Consider the following 17,187-nt stretch of genomic DNA (forward strand, 5'->3'; position numbering starts at 1 on the left):
GCAAATTCTGTAACAGTATCTTTCTTGAAGCAGTCAAAACCATTTGGTGTTTTGTAGAATATCCAAACAGAAAATGTTAGATAAGGTAATGTGTAAAAACATACTGTATTAGTAAACATTCCCAAGCCTTTTAATGTATTTTAATATAAAATGTACATCTTGCCAGTAAAATGTAATTTCCAGTACCAGTGGACTTTTAAAAAACCTCCTGCTCTTTCCAAAAAATCTTGTTTTTCTGGACCAAAATTTGTTTTTTGAAAAATGTGCTTTTTGTCTGTTTTGGCCAAAAATCTCTTATTTTCCTCCTGCTTGCTACCCTTTCAGAAACTATCCCTTGGGTCTTTTGCTAGCAGGAATCCCTTTGTATAAGGCAGTATTAAAAGCAATAGCACCTCACTATCCACATCTTGAGCTGCATAGGTCTGGAAGGATCTATTGGAATGGGTGCAAGGAAGATTAGTGAGGGAGAACAAAAGCCTTTCTCTTACAAAGAAAGGCTTTAGTTCTTCAAATTGCAGCATCTGGAGACCAAGTGCAGTAATTTGAGGTGTTTAAGACTGCATGGATTGAGTATGGTAAATGCTAATGACATCCTTTCTTGCTTCAACTTCACACATGAGGGAATATAAATTCAAGTTGAGAAAGGATTATTATAGGGTAGAATGTTATACTAATACCTTTGTATTATCAGTGAACTTAACGTCAGAAACCAAACTTGATTTCTACTCTGAAAACCCTGAATTTACTCTGATTATAATTTGTGAAATTTAATTTGAGTTAAATGTGTAATCCTAAAAATTGTCACATTGTTATAACATCTGGTTCACTGTTCAATTAACATTTTGTAAAAAATAATACATTTTCTCAGATACAACACGTCCATTACTTTGTGCAAGGAGGGATCAATATAAGGTAGCTGCCCTAAGAGCAAAGAAGGCTGGAGATAACCCGACTGCATTAAAATTTGTTCGGATTGCCAAGGTACATGCTCATAATGTTTAATACTTTACTAAGTAAAAGTATACTATTCATTTTTTTTGTATTAGAGTATTATTGTGTCTGATTTGTAAAATTCTTACTTATTTATTTTTAATAGCAATTGACTTCTGTACTTTTTTGAGAGTCACTGCTGATATTCAGAACTGTTGGTTATTTGGTTTTTAGGAGCATTAGCAACTAAGGCCATATTACTGTATTCAGAACTTAGCCTTAGCTGGATATCATACATTTTGCCAGCTGTATGTTATTGATGGGTAGTGTTTTCTAATCTACTCTATCTTCTTCACTGGCTTACAGTAGGACCTCAATTACCAAGGTGAATGGGACTGAGACTTTCTTGAATAATAAAAACCTCACATAATAGAATGAATAAATTTTACCTTTTTTAATTAAGAGTTTGGGTCTTGTTTTTTAATTAAGAGTTTGGGTCTTGTTTATCGTTGTATTTATCATTGAATACTGTAATTTTTAAAATGTAGTTCTTATGAAATAAAACATTAAATTGTGTAGTAGTAGTACTGTATATGTAAAAAGTAAAATTATAGTACTGAACAGTATGTATTATGCATTTAACCCAGCAGTGGTGGTACCCCCATTTGAGGCAAATGTGGTGGTGGTAAAGTACCTGAGAGTTGCATTATTTATTTATTATTATTATTTTTTAATCCTGTTCGAACAGTGTCAGTATTTCACCTTTTCTTAACAAATTTCAGTATTTATTGTGTATAACTTTTTAAGTTTTAATAAAAAGTTAAATTTTTAAAAGATGCTGTATGTTTAATATAAACATAAATCTGGTAATCAGTTCCATTTTCCAGTTTTAAAGACTGTTACATGTATGAAGTTTCAATGTGCATATATTTTTGAATCCTTCTTTGACTAGGATTAAAAAAAAAAAAAAACCATCATTATTGTATCTATCAAGGTAATTTGATAGTATCTTGATGAATTGTAGTACTTATTAATTGTAACGTTTTATTTTTTAATAAAAAATAAATAGTTAAAAATGCTGTACTTTTATCCCATCTTTTATTTTCCAAAAAAATAAAAATAAATAAGGACTTAATACAAACATGGATCTAGTCTTCCATTTTAAAAGACCATTATGAATGTGAAATTTCAAACATGTGCATAGCATATATTTTTGCTTATTATGTATATAAATACTTTTAAAAAATATTAAAAACATTAAAAACATACTGTGAGTGTGTGTATATATTTAATATTATTCAAGTTTTATTTCCAATCTGGTGCACTTCATGGTATGTAGTAGCATCCATCTTGAGAGAATACAGAGTTTTATTTTGTTAAAACACCACAAATCTTACATGAAGAACTCCTGTAGAAGCAGTGTGAGAAGAATGAAAGTAACTTTGAACTATAAACAAAAAAACGTAATTCGAAACCATAGAAATGTCATCATTTCCTGTCACCTGCTACTGGTCACCAAATAATTGTAAACTGTTAGCAGGGGGCCTGATTGATTCTCGTGCACAATCCACTGCAAAAACCTTAAGAAATCACTTCAGAAGCTATTGCAGTTAAAGTTTGAATTTTTAGAAAGGTAAAAGAAAAAATTTCAGGTAAAAGAAATTAATCATTGATTAATTATTAACACAAGATTATTAACATCAAGTTCTAATAAGATTCCATTTGGATTAATATTGTTGGCCATTAATCCAAATAGAATACAGTCAGTTCTGCTATATTACGGTATATGTGTTCCTAAAAATCTCCACATTATGGTATTGCGCACATTAAAAACAACAGGACTTATGGGAAAAATAGGGATAGGAGCAGAGCATCCAAAAAAAATGCTCAGTCTGGTAAGTAAAATAGTAAAAAAAAGTTGGAAACCCAATAGGTTTAAACATCTTAAATTTCTAATAAATAAATATTACAGTAAATATAGCACTTTACCCTGACAGGGTATGAAGTTTGTTTGATTGATATTTCTGGTCACTGACAATTTCTTCTTTTTTTTTTTTTTTTTGCATTGCAAAATTTAAAACAGTAAAAAAGATGATCAATCAATAATGATGAAAATGGCACAAAAGATAAGGTTCTGAAAATTTATTTATGTTTTTTATATGATTGAAGAGGAAACACATCTCACCATAACGTAAAAACCCACAGAATTCCATGCTATTGGCATTAGCATTAGTAGAGGCATACAGTGCAAGAAAGCAAGCTTATACAACATCAGCCAAAAAAAAAAAAAAAAAAAACCCCTCCCATTTCCACCCCTCCATTCATTCCAAATGCCTGTCCAACTCAGCCTTAAATTTATTTATCAACTTCCACAACAAAAGATGGAAGTCTGTTCCACCAATCAACCACCCACTGGCTAAAGGAAAATTTCCGCACATCTACTCTACAACTGTCTTTCCTCAATTTGAATCTATGCCCCCTCAGGTTCTTAATCTGAAAAAGAGGAAGAATCCCATTAGCTTTCAGCTTGCTCATTCCATTCAAGGCCTTATACACCTCAATCAGATCACCTTGCAGGTGCCTAGTCTCCAGGTGCTGAATTTGCAGAACATAAGCCTTTCTTGGTAAGAGCACCACTTTGTTCCCCTCACCAATCTTGTTGCCCTTCTTTGTACTTGTTCTAGCAACTCTACATCCTTCCTAAAATGAGGCCTCCAGACCTGTACACAGTACTCTAGGTGTGGGCTGACAGGATAATCACCTCTCCATCCCTGCTAGCAAAATTCCTATATAACATTGACAAGACTCCATGACCTGCCCTGGCAGCTCGTCTGCACTGCTCAGTGAACTTCATATTTGACTGCACAATTACCCCCAGGTCTTTTTCATTTTCCACTTCCCTGAGTGTAGTAACACACAGTTGGTATGTTTCTCTTAGGTTATTGCTACCCATATGCAGTACTTTGAATTTGTCAACGTTAAAGTTCAGTTGCCACTTCTCAGCCCATTTGCCCAACTTATCTAGATTATGTTAGAGTAGCATACTGTCTTTACTGTCGTTAACAACCCTGCCAACCTTTGTATCATCTGCAAACTTAGACATTAAACCTGATATACCTTCATCAATATCATTGATAAATATACAAAACAATAATGGGCCCAACACCGAACCCTGGTGAACCCCACTGCATTTTGTCTAGATGATCCTGCAATGCTTCTTTAACCAGTGTTTCCATTATTTTCCCCAGAACACAAGTTAAACTAACAGGTCTATAGTTACTTGTGTCACCTTTTGAACCCCCTTTGTGAATTGGTGACACATTTGCACACCTCCAGTCCATGGGGTGGAGTTGTGCAAATAGTGTAATTTTTAAAATGTATTATTGCAAATGTTATAAGATTGAATTTACTACCCGTTTATAATTAGTTTTAGACTACCTGTTTTTACTACCCATTTATTGTTAGACTGCACTGATAGAACTGCAAATTGTTTTTATTGTTTTATGGTAGTGACCTTCAGAAATGTGCTTCTCTGCTCGCACTATCCCCCCCCCCCTCACGAAATTTCTGTTTGAACAGAAGATCTTGGGAATACAGTGAATGATAAGTTTGATAACAGTGTCTCTGACCAATACAATTACAGTAAATGGGAAATATAGCTCTCACACATTTGATGTTTGACATTTTTTAAATTTCATAAACTCGTATGTATTGCTGCGCAATTCGCTATGTTCAGCTTGGCGCTGGGTTTTATGTTTACCTGGTGTTACTCGCAGACGAAATCGTGCATGAGCCAACACAAAAATCGCGTTATAGTCGCATTGTTCCCTAATTTATAAATCATGTTGGAGCAAATTTGCATTGCAAAAATGCACATTATAGCAGAACTGACTGTATACTGTTCCTATGGTTATTCTTTTCAGAAAAAAATAATTACCTATTTTTATAAAGTATGGGAACTTGAATTTTAGCCACATGATCTCACCATTTCATAATCATTTTCCCCCCCCCCCAAGTAGTAGACAGCTTTATCTAATTATGCTAAATTTTTGTGTCTAATTTTAATGGTTTTCTGGTTGCTGCTGTTCTTTCTCATTGCTTCTTTCTTTTATTGTATTTTTTCTGAAATGATTTCCCCTTCACCTAGAACTTGGAATTCTGGCATATTATTTTCTGTAATTAACCACTCTTTAGTGTCATTTGTAATGATTTGTTCACAACTATTAATTTTTTCAAAAAAGTATTCTTCAGCAGTAGGTGCAGGCACACTATTTTTCTGTATCACATTCACTGCAGGCCAAATTTTTGCCTGTGATTTATATTGATGGTTTTTCTACTTTGTGCTCAACCTTAAGCAGCCATGTAAATTATGTCTGATATTGATAAATTTAATGACCCAGTGGCATTTTGTGCTAATATAGAAGGTGCAAAAGAAGTTTCTTGAATCGGTCATTCAGCTAGGTGACTGTAGACCCATCTTGAATGGAATTAAGCCACTTAATAATTATATGTCACTACTCCACAATCCAGATCCAGAAGTTGACAAAATTAAACAAGGCAATGCGTAAATAGATATATCAAAAAAATAAACAATGGCTATTTTTTTTTCCACTAATTTCTGATTTTTTTAAACTTTTTAAAAATTTGGATTTGACTTTTGGAATAACTTTATTCTGTTATTGACCAACTGCCAAATAAAAGCAAATGAATAATTAAAAGCATTTATATACATATTTTTTGTTTTTATGAATTTTCCAAAATTTCATGAAGAACTCATTTCACACGGCCAACCACTAGTTTAAAATTCTCTGCCTGAGACCCAGGCTTTTTTTTTTTTATAAACATGAAAACCCCCAAGTACAAAATGTATTAGAACCTATAGTACTTAGTAGTGTGCATGGGTTGAAGGTTGAAATGATGAAAGAAGATACTAGTTGACATTACACACAAATTTCTGCAGAAGAAGAAAAGCTGGTTCTGAGTTTGAAGTTGAACAGTAAAAGGATGCTGACTGCTTGCAGTACGTGTTTGTATCAATTTAGAAGGCGGGAAGAGGGAATTATAGAAGCCAGTTCAGAAGAAAAGTGTCTGTGGATGTATCCATAGAAAAAAAGCATGTAGCAGAAACAAAATGTCTATGAGATAGAGAGAGTGGAGAAATTTTATAAGAGAGATAAGTCATTAATTAACCTAACTATCTTCTTTTGGATGGAGTCTAGCAGCCTAAGAGAAGTTAAGTGGTTACTGCTCCAGATTTGGGAACAATATTCCATGTTAGGCAGATTTGTAGTTTATACATAGTGAGTAGTTGTTTAGAAAAAAAAGTAACACCAAGGGTGAAAGAAAAAACCCAGTTTTTTAGATGCAGAGGAAGCAATATTTGTTGTGCTTATGCCATGAGAGATTAGAAGTCAAGTCATTCCTAATAGAGATGTGTGATCCTGTCTAGAAATCTGAGTGTCGTCAAAGATAAGCACAGGAACCGAAGAATCCTTTTTTGCGAGATATAAGACAGGACTGAGTTTTAGAAGGATTGAAATTAACTGTTATATTTGCTCCATTGGAGAACTATACGGAGATCAGCATTTAAGGAATTGGTAGTGGATATTCAAGTTGAAGCTGTTTATGCAGGGCAAGGTTTCTCAAACTGGAAGGTGGAATGCAATATGCTATCATTATCCTTAGCATTGGATTTCTGTAACCAAGACTGAAAAATTTTGGCTGTAATTGTGTTTTGTTTATACAGTTACTGTTAACTGGTTATTGCTAAGCAATAAATTACTTTAAAATGTCTTGATTTGAATACTTAACTAATTATTAATGGGTGGTGTTTTGTGCCATCTGCATTACAGTATAATCAAATAGTGATCCCTCTTTTACTTAATTTTCCACCATTATAAGGCTGTCTTCAAACAACATGTCTTCAAAGAAAGTGTTTATTTTTTTCTGAGGGGTGGGGGGAGGGACAAATTATAAAATATAGTCATCTCATTGAGATGAAAATATCCTTTGCTTCGTTTTTTCAAGAATGGACTGCAGCCCATCTATAGTTATTCTTTTCTCAACTGATAGAACAGAAGCTCACTGCAAACATTTTATTCCTGTACTTAAGTTTTGTTTCAAACCCCTCCTGTTTAGCACTTGGAATTGATTTCCTACTTTTAAATTATTCACTAGCATCACTTCCATCAATCTTTTGTGTGCAGCAGTAACAAATACAATGCACAAGATTTAACAACTCTTGTGCATTTTTGATTTGCTGTCAACATCTTTGGAACTTATCATGCCGACACCTTTTTCGTAATGAGAATTTCTGTTATTGGAGAAAGCTTCAACTAGGGTGTCCCCTAAGGACATAGTGGACACCCCAGTTGAAGCTTTCTCCCATTATCTGCTGCAAATGCACATGACTATGTAATTCAAAAAATCAAATTAATTGCTTATGTATGTAAAATCAACTCCAAAACAGGTCTCTTCCTGCCCAGTAATCAGCCCTTTAAAAATTCTGATACTACAAGATTTGCTAACCAATCAATAAATAGTGTTTCTAGTCCTGATGAAATTTATCATATAATTTTTAAAATGTCTTAAATTTAACTCACATCTCAATTCTTGTCACAGTAGCGGCAGATCCTTCTTAAGAATCTGTTTTGATTTTTTCCTGATTTATCATTTTCTTATTCTTAATGTTTTTTAGGTAATATTGTTAGCAGTGGTGAATTGCTTACAAAATAAGTTCCATGCCTTACTTTGTTCCATTTTGGATTTTATGGAACTTTGTGTGTGGAACTTTGCAGATATCTCAGGATTGTAGATTCCATTCAAAAGAGGGTAGTTAGGTTAATTAATGGAGGGCTGTAAGGTTAATTAATGGAGGGCTGTTAGGTTAATTAATGACTCTTTTCTAACAAATTCTTTCCACTCTCTGTCTCATAGATGTTCTGTTTCTGCTGCATTCCTTTTCTATAGATTCTTTCATGGCACTGTTCTTCTGAATTGTCTTCTATAATTCCCACTTTCTCTCTTCCAAACCAGTCTGAACACATTCCGTAACCAGTCAACTTCCTTTTACTGTCCAACTTCAAACTCACAGAACCAACTTTTCTTCTTCCTCATTTATTCATTCAACTTCTGTTTTCCGGAACAATCTCCCTTCACATATATTTCCTGAAAATTACAGTCTGTTAAGTTTAACTTCTGTTCCTTGGAAAATAATGGTCATTGGTTAAAGAAGTACTGCAGGATCATCTAGACCAGTTCTTCTCAAACTATCTATGGTGAAGGACCAGTTTCTTTTATTTCCAACCCATTGCAGACTGATACTTTTGTAAAATACAAATCGGGAGAGAGAGAGGTTCCATTGAATAAGAGACCATCACTAAGTTGTTATCTCAGATACCTGGAGGAGAGGTAATATTAACTGTTTGCTCTGAAGAGCTGTGTAAGGAAAAGATCAAGAGGGTTACGTTTAGATTGGTGCTTGGTTTAGATTATCCACTGTCCAAGTTGATAAATAAGTTGTATATAATCAATAGTAATAGCAAAAGGCTCAGCATCCCTTCCAACTGCACCATATAAAAAATTAAAACTGGTTGAGTTATGATCATTAAAACCAAGGAAAATTATTTCATTGTTAAGAAAGTTAAATTTGGGAAAGTAGAGTTTCACAGGAAGAAAGTCAAAAAAAAGTTCTGAGTGATTTGTAGAGAATTTGGAAGAATGATAGAGAGCATCAAAGAATGACAGCAAATGAATTTGACTGGGTGGGTAAAGAGATTTTAAGCCAGAGGAGATCAAAAAGAAGAGAAACCAGATTAGGAAGTTTTGCAAGGAATATGTGAACAGAATATGTGCTAGCAACGTCATTAACAGCATCATCAAAGTTCATATTGCGAGTTAGTAGTGGAATAAATGTTGAGATGCTTCAAAACCTTCAGAAGAAGTGGAGAAACGCCATCAGGATCTGGAGACCTCATCATCAAGATTATTCAGACCTTCTTTTTATTCTATTTATTAATCAGACCTCCTTTGACCTTCTTTTATCGGACTGTTCACAGATACCACCTTTAAAGTGAAAGCAATCATAGAGTAAATAATTAGAAAAATGAGATGAGTGGTGGTGGTCAAACTAACTGATAACTGAGATTGTCAGAAAACGTTAGTGAGGCTTGGCAGCTTGTAAGTTGAAATGGACATCATTGAGATTGGAACTTTTTTTTTTTTTTTTTTTGGTAGTTGTTGGCGCATAGACTTCTGTGGCCATAATGCACTTCCCAAGGTTTTTGTAGTACTCTGATCCAAGCCCAAGCCTGGAATTGAACCCACGACCTTTGGGTTGCCAGGCAGGCACTTTACCCACCCGGCTAGCCCTGTCGATGAGATTGGAACTAAGATCATATATATTTTTGAAGTGGATTAGAGTTTTCGGAGATTTAGATCCACTTGCAGATAAGTTTGATCCCTTAGGTTGACTATTATAGATGATGAGGTAAAACTTTGGAGTGGGGGGAGGTACATATGAATTTATGAAATTTTTAGATATGGAATCACAAGAATACCTGGCCATTGCAACCGTAGCTACCTGATGTTAATGGTTTCTGTAGTATCTTGCCTTATTCGATTGCCTCCTAAAGTGTTGCCAGTAGATTTAGTCTGGTGGGCTATCTAGTGATTGGCTAGTTTGTTAAAACTGATTGAAAGCTGTACTTTGAAATGTAAAGAATGCTGTATCTTGCTATGATAGGCATCATAACAAGATCCACAATCATCAAAAGACTTACAATAAGACATGACTGATACTGTAAGCTAGAAGAGATGGGAAGATGCCAGAGTTTTGGTCTGGAGACCAAACGTGGTTTATCAACAAATCAAGCCTCCATTAAAATTGGTGGCATTGCATTGGGTGAGGAGAGTCATCAAGCCTAGTAGTGTCTAGTTTTACAGTGGGCTGGCTACTCCTCTGTGTGTTATGGATGACCCACCTTGACTCCTGCATAATTATCATTCACACCAGGGTAGTTCCCTCCTCTACCAGCACAGTATTTCTTGCACTTGTAATTTTGCACATGTAATACACAGCATTACTAACAATCTGACCTTCACATTGGTGAGACTCAGGAACAGTCCCACCAGCGTGAAAGTACAAGCACAGGATTTGTTTGTCACAGAATGACTGAATTTTGCCTAAATGCATAAATGCACTTAATGCATAAGTGGAACCTGAAATGATATCATTTTAAGATATATTGATGGAGCTGATAAATAATATCAGCTCCACCAATGTTTTTCAGACTCCGAAGCAGTCCTTAGTTATCATTGCTGGATGAATGTCTACAACAAACCTCAGGAACTAAGAATTTTTTTGTGCATATTGAATCACCCTGTGCATGTATATACATGGAACTTAAAAAAAAAAAAAAAAACACTGCATTTGTGGATTAAAAAGCTAAAAATAAGTGGTAGAAAACAGTTAAAATATACAAACTGCTTGCCTAATGAAGGTCAAAGACAAGTTTTTGGGTAGAAAATATACAAATATATCTAACTTTATTTACAAGAAAACTAATATATGTGCTGAAATCTCTAGCCCACCAGTTCCCAAACTGTGTGCCGCAATGAACACACAGGAGCACTGTGGGATATTTAAAATTTTCGAGGGAAACACAGCAATACTCAACATCTGTGGGATACCTCGCGAACTACTAGCTCGAGCTAGTTCACAGTTTCAACATTATTTATTAAGTTATTGTTATTTTGTTTTTTTAGGAGCATTAGCAACAAAGGCCATATTGCTCCGGGATATGCAGTGATCATTCCCTGACCTTTCTGCATCCTCCGTATTTGGTGGTGACGGGCTCGAACCCCGGTCTAATCAATTAGCATGTGCTACACACTGCTGCTCGAACCCCGGTCTAATCAAGAAGCATGTGCTACACACTGCTGCTCCTTCCCACCTGGCTAAGGAGGCGCTATTTATTAAGTTGTTTGGACCTAACTACTTAATAAACGGAACTGTTAGGTATTTCTTTTGGCCTAGGGGCACTGTGAAAAAAAATTACTGAGACACTAAGGGTGCTGTGAACCGAGAAAGTTGGGAAACCTCTACTCTAGCCTGTTATGACTGCCTCCAGTACTCACCACCAGTTTTTTGTAAATGTCTTCTGATAATTTTGCTGTTTTTGCTCTGAATTTTGTGCGAGATCTCTCTCTCTCTCTGTCTCTTTTCACATGTACCCGATAATCCACTTCATCCCAAAGGTTCTTTTTCTGTAGGATTGAGATTAGGGCTCTGGAGCCTGTGCATCTTTTCAGCACTCAGGTCCTACAACCAGTCCATCATAATGTGAACAGTATGACATTGAATGTTTTCCTGCTAGTCTGGACCTTCTTCAGCATGCTGTTAGAATGCAGTAATGCATTATTGTGAGCCGACCGGGCTAGCCGAGTGGGTCAAGTACCTGCCCGGCAACCCAAAGGTCGCGGGTTCGATTCCCGCCTCGGGCTTGGATCAAAGTACTGCAAAAACCTCTTGGGAGGTGCAATATGGCCACAGAAGCCGATGCGCCAACAACTACCAAATCAAATCAAAATCAATCAAGCATTATTGTGCAGGACAATCTAGGTAGGCCACAGCATTCGTGCTTTTGTTCAAAACAACCAATCAGTCTAACCCAAAGCATGAAAAACAGATCCAGCCCATCTTGCTGTCTCCACCAAAATTCATTGTCAGGACAATACTGTCTGGCAGGTAGCTTTCTCCAGCCATTTGCCACACCCAGGTATGACCCATCAGACTGGTAGACCATATACTGTGATTCGTCATGCCAATGCACAGCTTTTCATTGGTCTGTGGCCCAAGAACAATGGGCCTTACCCTTTAAATAAGGGTGATTTGTGGCTTGTGAACAGCAGCACAATCATGGTAATCCATATAATGTAGTGTGACAAATGTCCCAGTCATTTTACTGAAGGCTGTGTGTATTGTGACAATGTCAGCCTGCATTCTAAGTGGACGATTCTTTGAAGGGCTCTCCTGTCGCATTCCTTTAGCTTCAGAGGTTTTCTGGATCATTTTATGATGGTTTCAGCCAGTGTACTTCCATTTGCAGATAATGCCACAAATCATGGACCTGGGGATCTTCATTCCCATTGAAATGTCACATACAGACTGACTGTTTATGTGGCATCCTGTTATCATTCCATCTGGAAGTCTGTTACCTCCATATATCATAGCATCTTGCATTCACAATTGTACTACGGTCTCCTTGAAGACATATGAGCATATTTATAGTTGTGTCATACACCTGATGCTTGGGTAGGATGTGACCAACTATCTATGGAGGAGCATGTGATAGAATAAAAAAAAAATTTCATCTGCTGGGATCCCCATCCTGTCAGGAACCATGTGGCACCTGTGTCTGAAACAACCAAGGCAAATAGCATTTCAGTTGTCTTAAACCTCTCAAATGGGTCTGTGGGGAAGGTTGAAAGGATATGGTTTTATACTTTACAGATCACTAATAAAACTACTTGCCTAATGAAGGTTGAAGACAAGTTTTTGGGTAGAAATTCTTCGTACAGTACCCTCCAATTAAAATTAGAGGGCACTTTCCTAAATCATATAGGAATATATCACAAAATATAATAGTTATTACAGTAAAGTCAGTGTTTCATCTTAACCATTAGGAAGGCACAGTATGGCCCTAATAGCCTTTGTGTCATTAAATTTTATCACAACGACAATGGCAACATATGTTCCAGTGCTCCTATCAGACTGGCTGTGCCCTACTCCAGAAGCACAGCCAGCCCTTTGAATTACTTACCCTTATATCTGAAAATGAAATTTTTTTAAATTCATTGGGTTACATATTAAAAGTATATCTAGAAAGAATGCTTGTATTTAACAGACAGGAATTGACTTTTGATTTTTAAAATTTAAACTTGTTTTGTAATTTTTTTTTCAGCAATTTGATGCTGTAATTGATGCTTTTGACAATGGACAACCAGTTGATCTAAGCAATATGCCTCCTCCTCCTTCAGGTATTTTCTGACATAAATATAGCCTTTGATAAAAATTCATCTTTTGAATTCACAATACATGCATACATTTATAATTAGGGCTTTTTTATTAGTTTATTGGAATGTTTCAAGATGCTCTATTTATGTCAAATTCAATTTATTCACATCATGAGAAATAAACTTCTGTCTCTGCAGATCAATATCTGGTGATTAATCTATAGTTAAGTTTTCACACTCTGTATATATCAAATTGAAATTATGCACATAAATGAAGTAACTTATGCAAATTAGTACATGTGCCCTTATTCACATAAACAAAAAATATATGGGAATATGGGTGATTTAAGTAACATGGCTTAGTCACACAGTTTGATTGTGTGCCTATACCAAGAATGTGTGACAAAAATTTCATATCCATTGGCATAGAAACACCATATTGGTGATCCAGCAATTTGAGAGTTCCACAGGGTTAGCAATCAGTTGTCAAGATGAAAATGGACCAATCGCCAATGGAGCTAGTAAAGATTTTGATTGACCATCTCCCTAAATGTGATATTGCATTTGTATAAAGAGATTCAGCGAGGGCGCTGAATCTCTTTAAAAGTTACAGCTGACAGTTACAGGCTCCGCAAAAACGATAAGTGTTTGCCTTTTATTTACATGATTGTTATTTTATATTGTACTTAATACGTAGTCATATAGTTATAGTTACGCTGGTTATTTTTTATTTTTAATTTAGATAAAGAGTTTTTGTGGATTTTACTTACGATAGGTAAAACCGTTATTTCGTTCCATTTTGTAGCCATTGTTTTTGGATATAGTGGTAGGGAATTCAAATTTTTTAATTGAGGTAGCTAGGTAGCTCTAACGCATAATTATATAGTAATACGCTTCACTGTTTCTATTTAATAGTTTCTATTGATATTTAATTTATTGATTTTATTAATTTAAACTACCATGCCCCAGACTAGAGCAGCAAAGCAACGGGCACAAAGTGGCAGGAGTGCTGTGAATCGGGGGGAGAACTGAGGGGGGCAATTCTCCAACGCATCACAGCCTAAAAAAATGTGCAACTTGTGAAATGTTTGCCGAACTCTCTGGAACGGAACATGATATTGCCATGGGGGATGTCTTTGTGTGTGCGCAATGTAAGGAGTGTAAGGAAATCAGGCGACAACTCAGCGTTGTTATGGGCCTATATGAGAGTTTGAAGGACAGGGTGGATGCCCTCGAAAGATCTAAATTGAGGGGCCCATCAGGCTCTCAGCTGCCCACCTCAACGCCAGAGCTCACTCCTGGGCATCGGGCAACACGGCGGCAATCTCCAAAGCAGAATGCGCTGGTCCCAAAGGAACTAGTTATTGTTGGTGACTCTATTGTCAGGGAGACGGGGAATATATTTTGTAAAAAGGATAGGTGGAACAGGACCAGGGTATGTCTGCCAGGGGCAAAGGATGATGACGTTGTAGAGCGGATATCATCTTTCAAGGGCACAAAAGGTGATATAGTTGTACACGTTGGTACTAATGATATTAAGAGTAGGAGACCGGCGGAATTACTCAACAAGTACAGGTCACTGTTGAAAAAAAGCCGTGAAATAGGGTTGAATTTGAAAGTGTCTGCAATTCTGCCCAGACACGATAGGAGGGAGTACATGATGAGAGCCTTGTCGATCAATTTGGCCCTGGAAAGATTGTGCAAGGCTCAAGGGGTAGAATTTTTTTCAGCCTGGACTGTACTTGTTAACAGGAGAGATTGCTTCTACAGGGATGGGATACACTTAAATAGAAAGGGTGCAAGAATATTTGCTGATGCTATCGAGGCAGTGTTAGGTGGGTCGGAAAACTGCTAGTTTGGGGGGATACAAAGACTAATAGTTTAACAGTAACCGCAGGCAGAGGTGAAGGTGATTCTTGCACAACTTCTATTAGAATAAGAAGCGACCTGGAGCGAGGGGTGTTGGGGGTTTCAGGGACGGATGGCAGTCATCATGGAATAGTTGGGTATATGGGATGTGTTAGGGTAACAGGGAATAGGCATAGGAGCATGTATGCTTGCATGTATACCAATGCTAGAAGTATAGTAAATAAATTTGATGAATTTGAAGTGTTGGTCAAGACATCAAAGGCGGATATTGTTGGGATAGCAGAGACGTGGTGTCACAAAGATATAAGGAATGCAGAACTGGAATTTGGGGAGTACAATGTGTACAGAAAGGATAGACAGGACAGAAAGGGAGGGGGTGTTATGCTGTTAATTAAGAAAAACATAAAATCAAAGGAAGTGCACCCAGTTAATATAGATGAACAGTGCTCTGTTGAGTCAGTTTGGTGTGAGATAAGCACTGCGAAAGGAAAAATAAGAGTAGGAGTGTGTTATAGGCCTAATGACTTGAATGAGTACAATGAACAATTGTACAGAGAAATAGAGTGGGCCAGTAAATCAGAATGTCTTATAATGGGGGATTTTAACTTCCCAGATATTGACTGGAACTTGTGGGTTGGTCACTCACACACTAGTCAGACTTTTGTGGAGTTATTGGATGATTGTTTTCTGCAGCAGCATGTTCGAGAGGCAACCAGAGAAAGTAACACTCTTGATCTGGTTATCAGCAGTGATCATTCGTGTATTAAGAATTTGCAGATAAAGGAACCACTAGGTGGCAGTGATCACAGTGTGCTGAAGTGGGATTTACTCAAAGAGGTAACTACCGTCAGGGGTAAAGGAAAGGGTTTTTGCTTCCGTAAAGGGGAGTACAGTGGTCTCAGACAGTTTTTAAATTCTGTACAGTGGGATCAACTGACGATGTTACAAACAGTAAATTCTAAGTGGGAAACATTCAAAGAATTAATCGTGGAAGCTACTAGACTTTATATACCGATTAAGAAATATCGTTCAAGATTTAGGCCTAAATGGTTATCAAATGAACTAATGAGACTCGTGACAGAGAAGAAAAATGCATGGGATGCATATAAATTATCAGGTGACGCAGAAGCCTGTGGCAGATATAAGCTAGTCTGTAATCAGGTCACAAAGGAGGTTCGGCAGGCGAAGGCGGATTACGAGAAATCTTTGGCAAAAGATGCTAAGAAAAACAGCAAGGATTTCTTTACTTATATAAACTCTAAAAGGAAGGGGATGAATATGATTGGACCACTTGACATCGATGGTTCGACTGTTGATGATCCTGCTCAGATAGCAAACAAACTGAATGAGTATTTTGCATCTACATTCACACGTGAGGAATTATTACAATTTGAAAATGGAAGAAGGTTATCAAATTGTAGCAGTGTGCTTAATGATTTTGTAATAACTGAGAGCAAAGTGGAGGAGAAATTGTTGAAGTTAAACATAAGAAAGGCACCTGGGGTGGATGGGATCTATCCAGTTATTTTAAAGGAGGCGGCAAAGCAACTAAGCAAACCCTTAGCCATAATTATGAGCATCCTTGGACTCAGGGGAGGTTCCCACGGACTGGAGATGTGCAAATGTGTCCCCAATTCACAAAGGTGGATCGAAGGGTGACACGAGTAATTACAGACCAGTTAGTTTAACTTCTGTTCCGGGTAAAATAATGGAGTCGCTGGTTAAAGATGCATTGCAGGATCATCTAGACAAGACTGCAGCGATAACTCAAACACAGCATGGGTTTGTTAAGGGAAAGTCTTGTCTGACAAATTTGATTGGTTATTATGATGTGGTCACAAAGGAACTGGATGCAAAAAATAATTTTGATATCATATACTTGGATTTCAGGAAAGCTTTTGACACTGTTGCGCATGGAAGACTACTGTACAAATTGGAGCAGAATGGTATTAAGGGTAAGTTGCTACAATGGATAAAAGGATGGTTAAGTGGGAGAAGACAGAGGGTGGTAATCAATGGGTGCTGCTCTTCGTGGACTAATGTTATTAGTGGAGTCCCACAGGGTTCGGTGTTGGGTCCACTGTTGTTTTGTGTATTTATCAATGATATTGATGAAGGTATATCAGGCTTAATGTCGAAGTTTGCAGATGACACAAAGGTTGGCAGGGTTGTTAATGACAGTAATGGCAGTGTGCTACTGCAACAGGATCTAGATAATTTGGGCAGATGGGCTAAGAAGTGGCAACTGAGGTTCTACCTTGACAAATGCAAAGTACTGCATATGGGTAGAAATAACCCCAGAGAAACGTACCAACTGTGTGGTACTACACTTAAGGTGGTAGAAAATGAAAAAGACCTGGGAGTAATTGTGCA

The 17,187-nt window shown here is 36.7% G+C and overlaps 1 protein-coding gene across 2 annotated transcripts in view; it reads left to right on the forward strand.

Moving 5' to 3' along the window:
- l(2)gd1 (lethal (2) giant discs 1) overlaps positions 1 to 17,187 on the forward strand; it is a 518,195-nt gene that overhangs the window by 150,082 nt on the left and 350,926 nt on the right. For both annotated transcript variants that reach the window (XM_090373359.1, XM_090373358.1), the window contains exons 7-8: positions 869 to 981; positions 12,894 to 12,969. In XM_090373359.1, the coding sequence (XP_090229485.1) occupies positions 869 to 981; positions 12,894 to 12,969 (189 nt within the window). The remainder of the gene's footprint in view (positions 1 to 868; positions 982 to 12,893; positions 12,970 to 17,187) is intronic.

Source organism: Mastigoproctus giganteus, chromosome 5 (assembly GCF_048544385.1).
Source record: "Mastigoproctus giganteus isolate SK-2022 chromosome 5, ASM4854438v1, whole genome shotgun sequence".
In the NCBI taxonomy this organism is placed as follows: Eukaryota; Metazoa; Arthropoda; class Arachnida; order Uropygi; family Thelyphonidae; genus Mastigoproctus; species Mastigoproctus giganteus.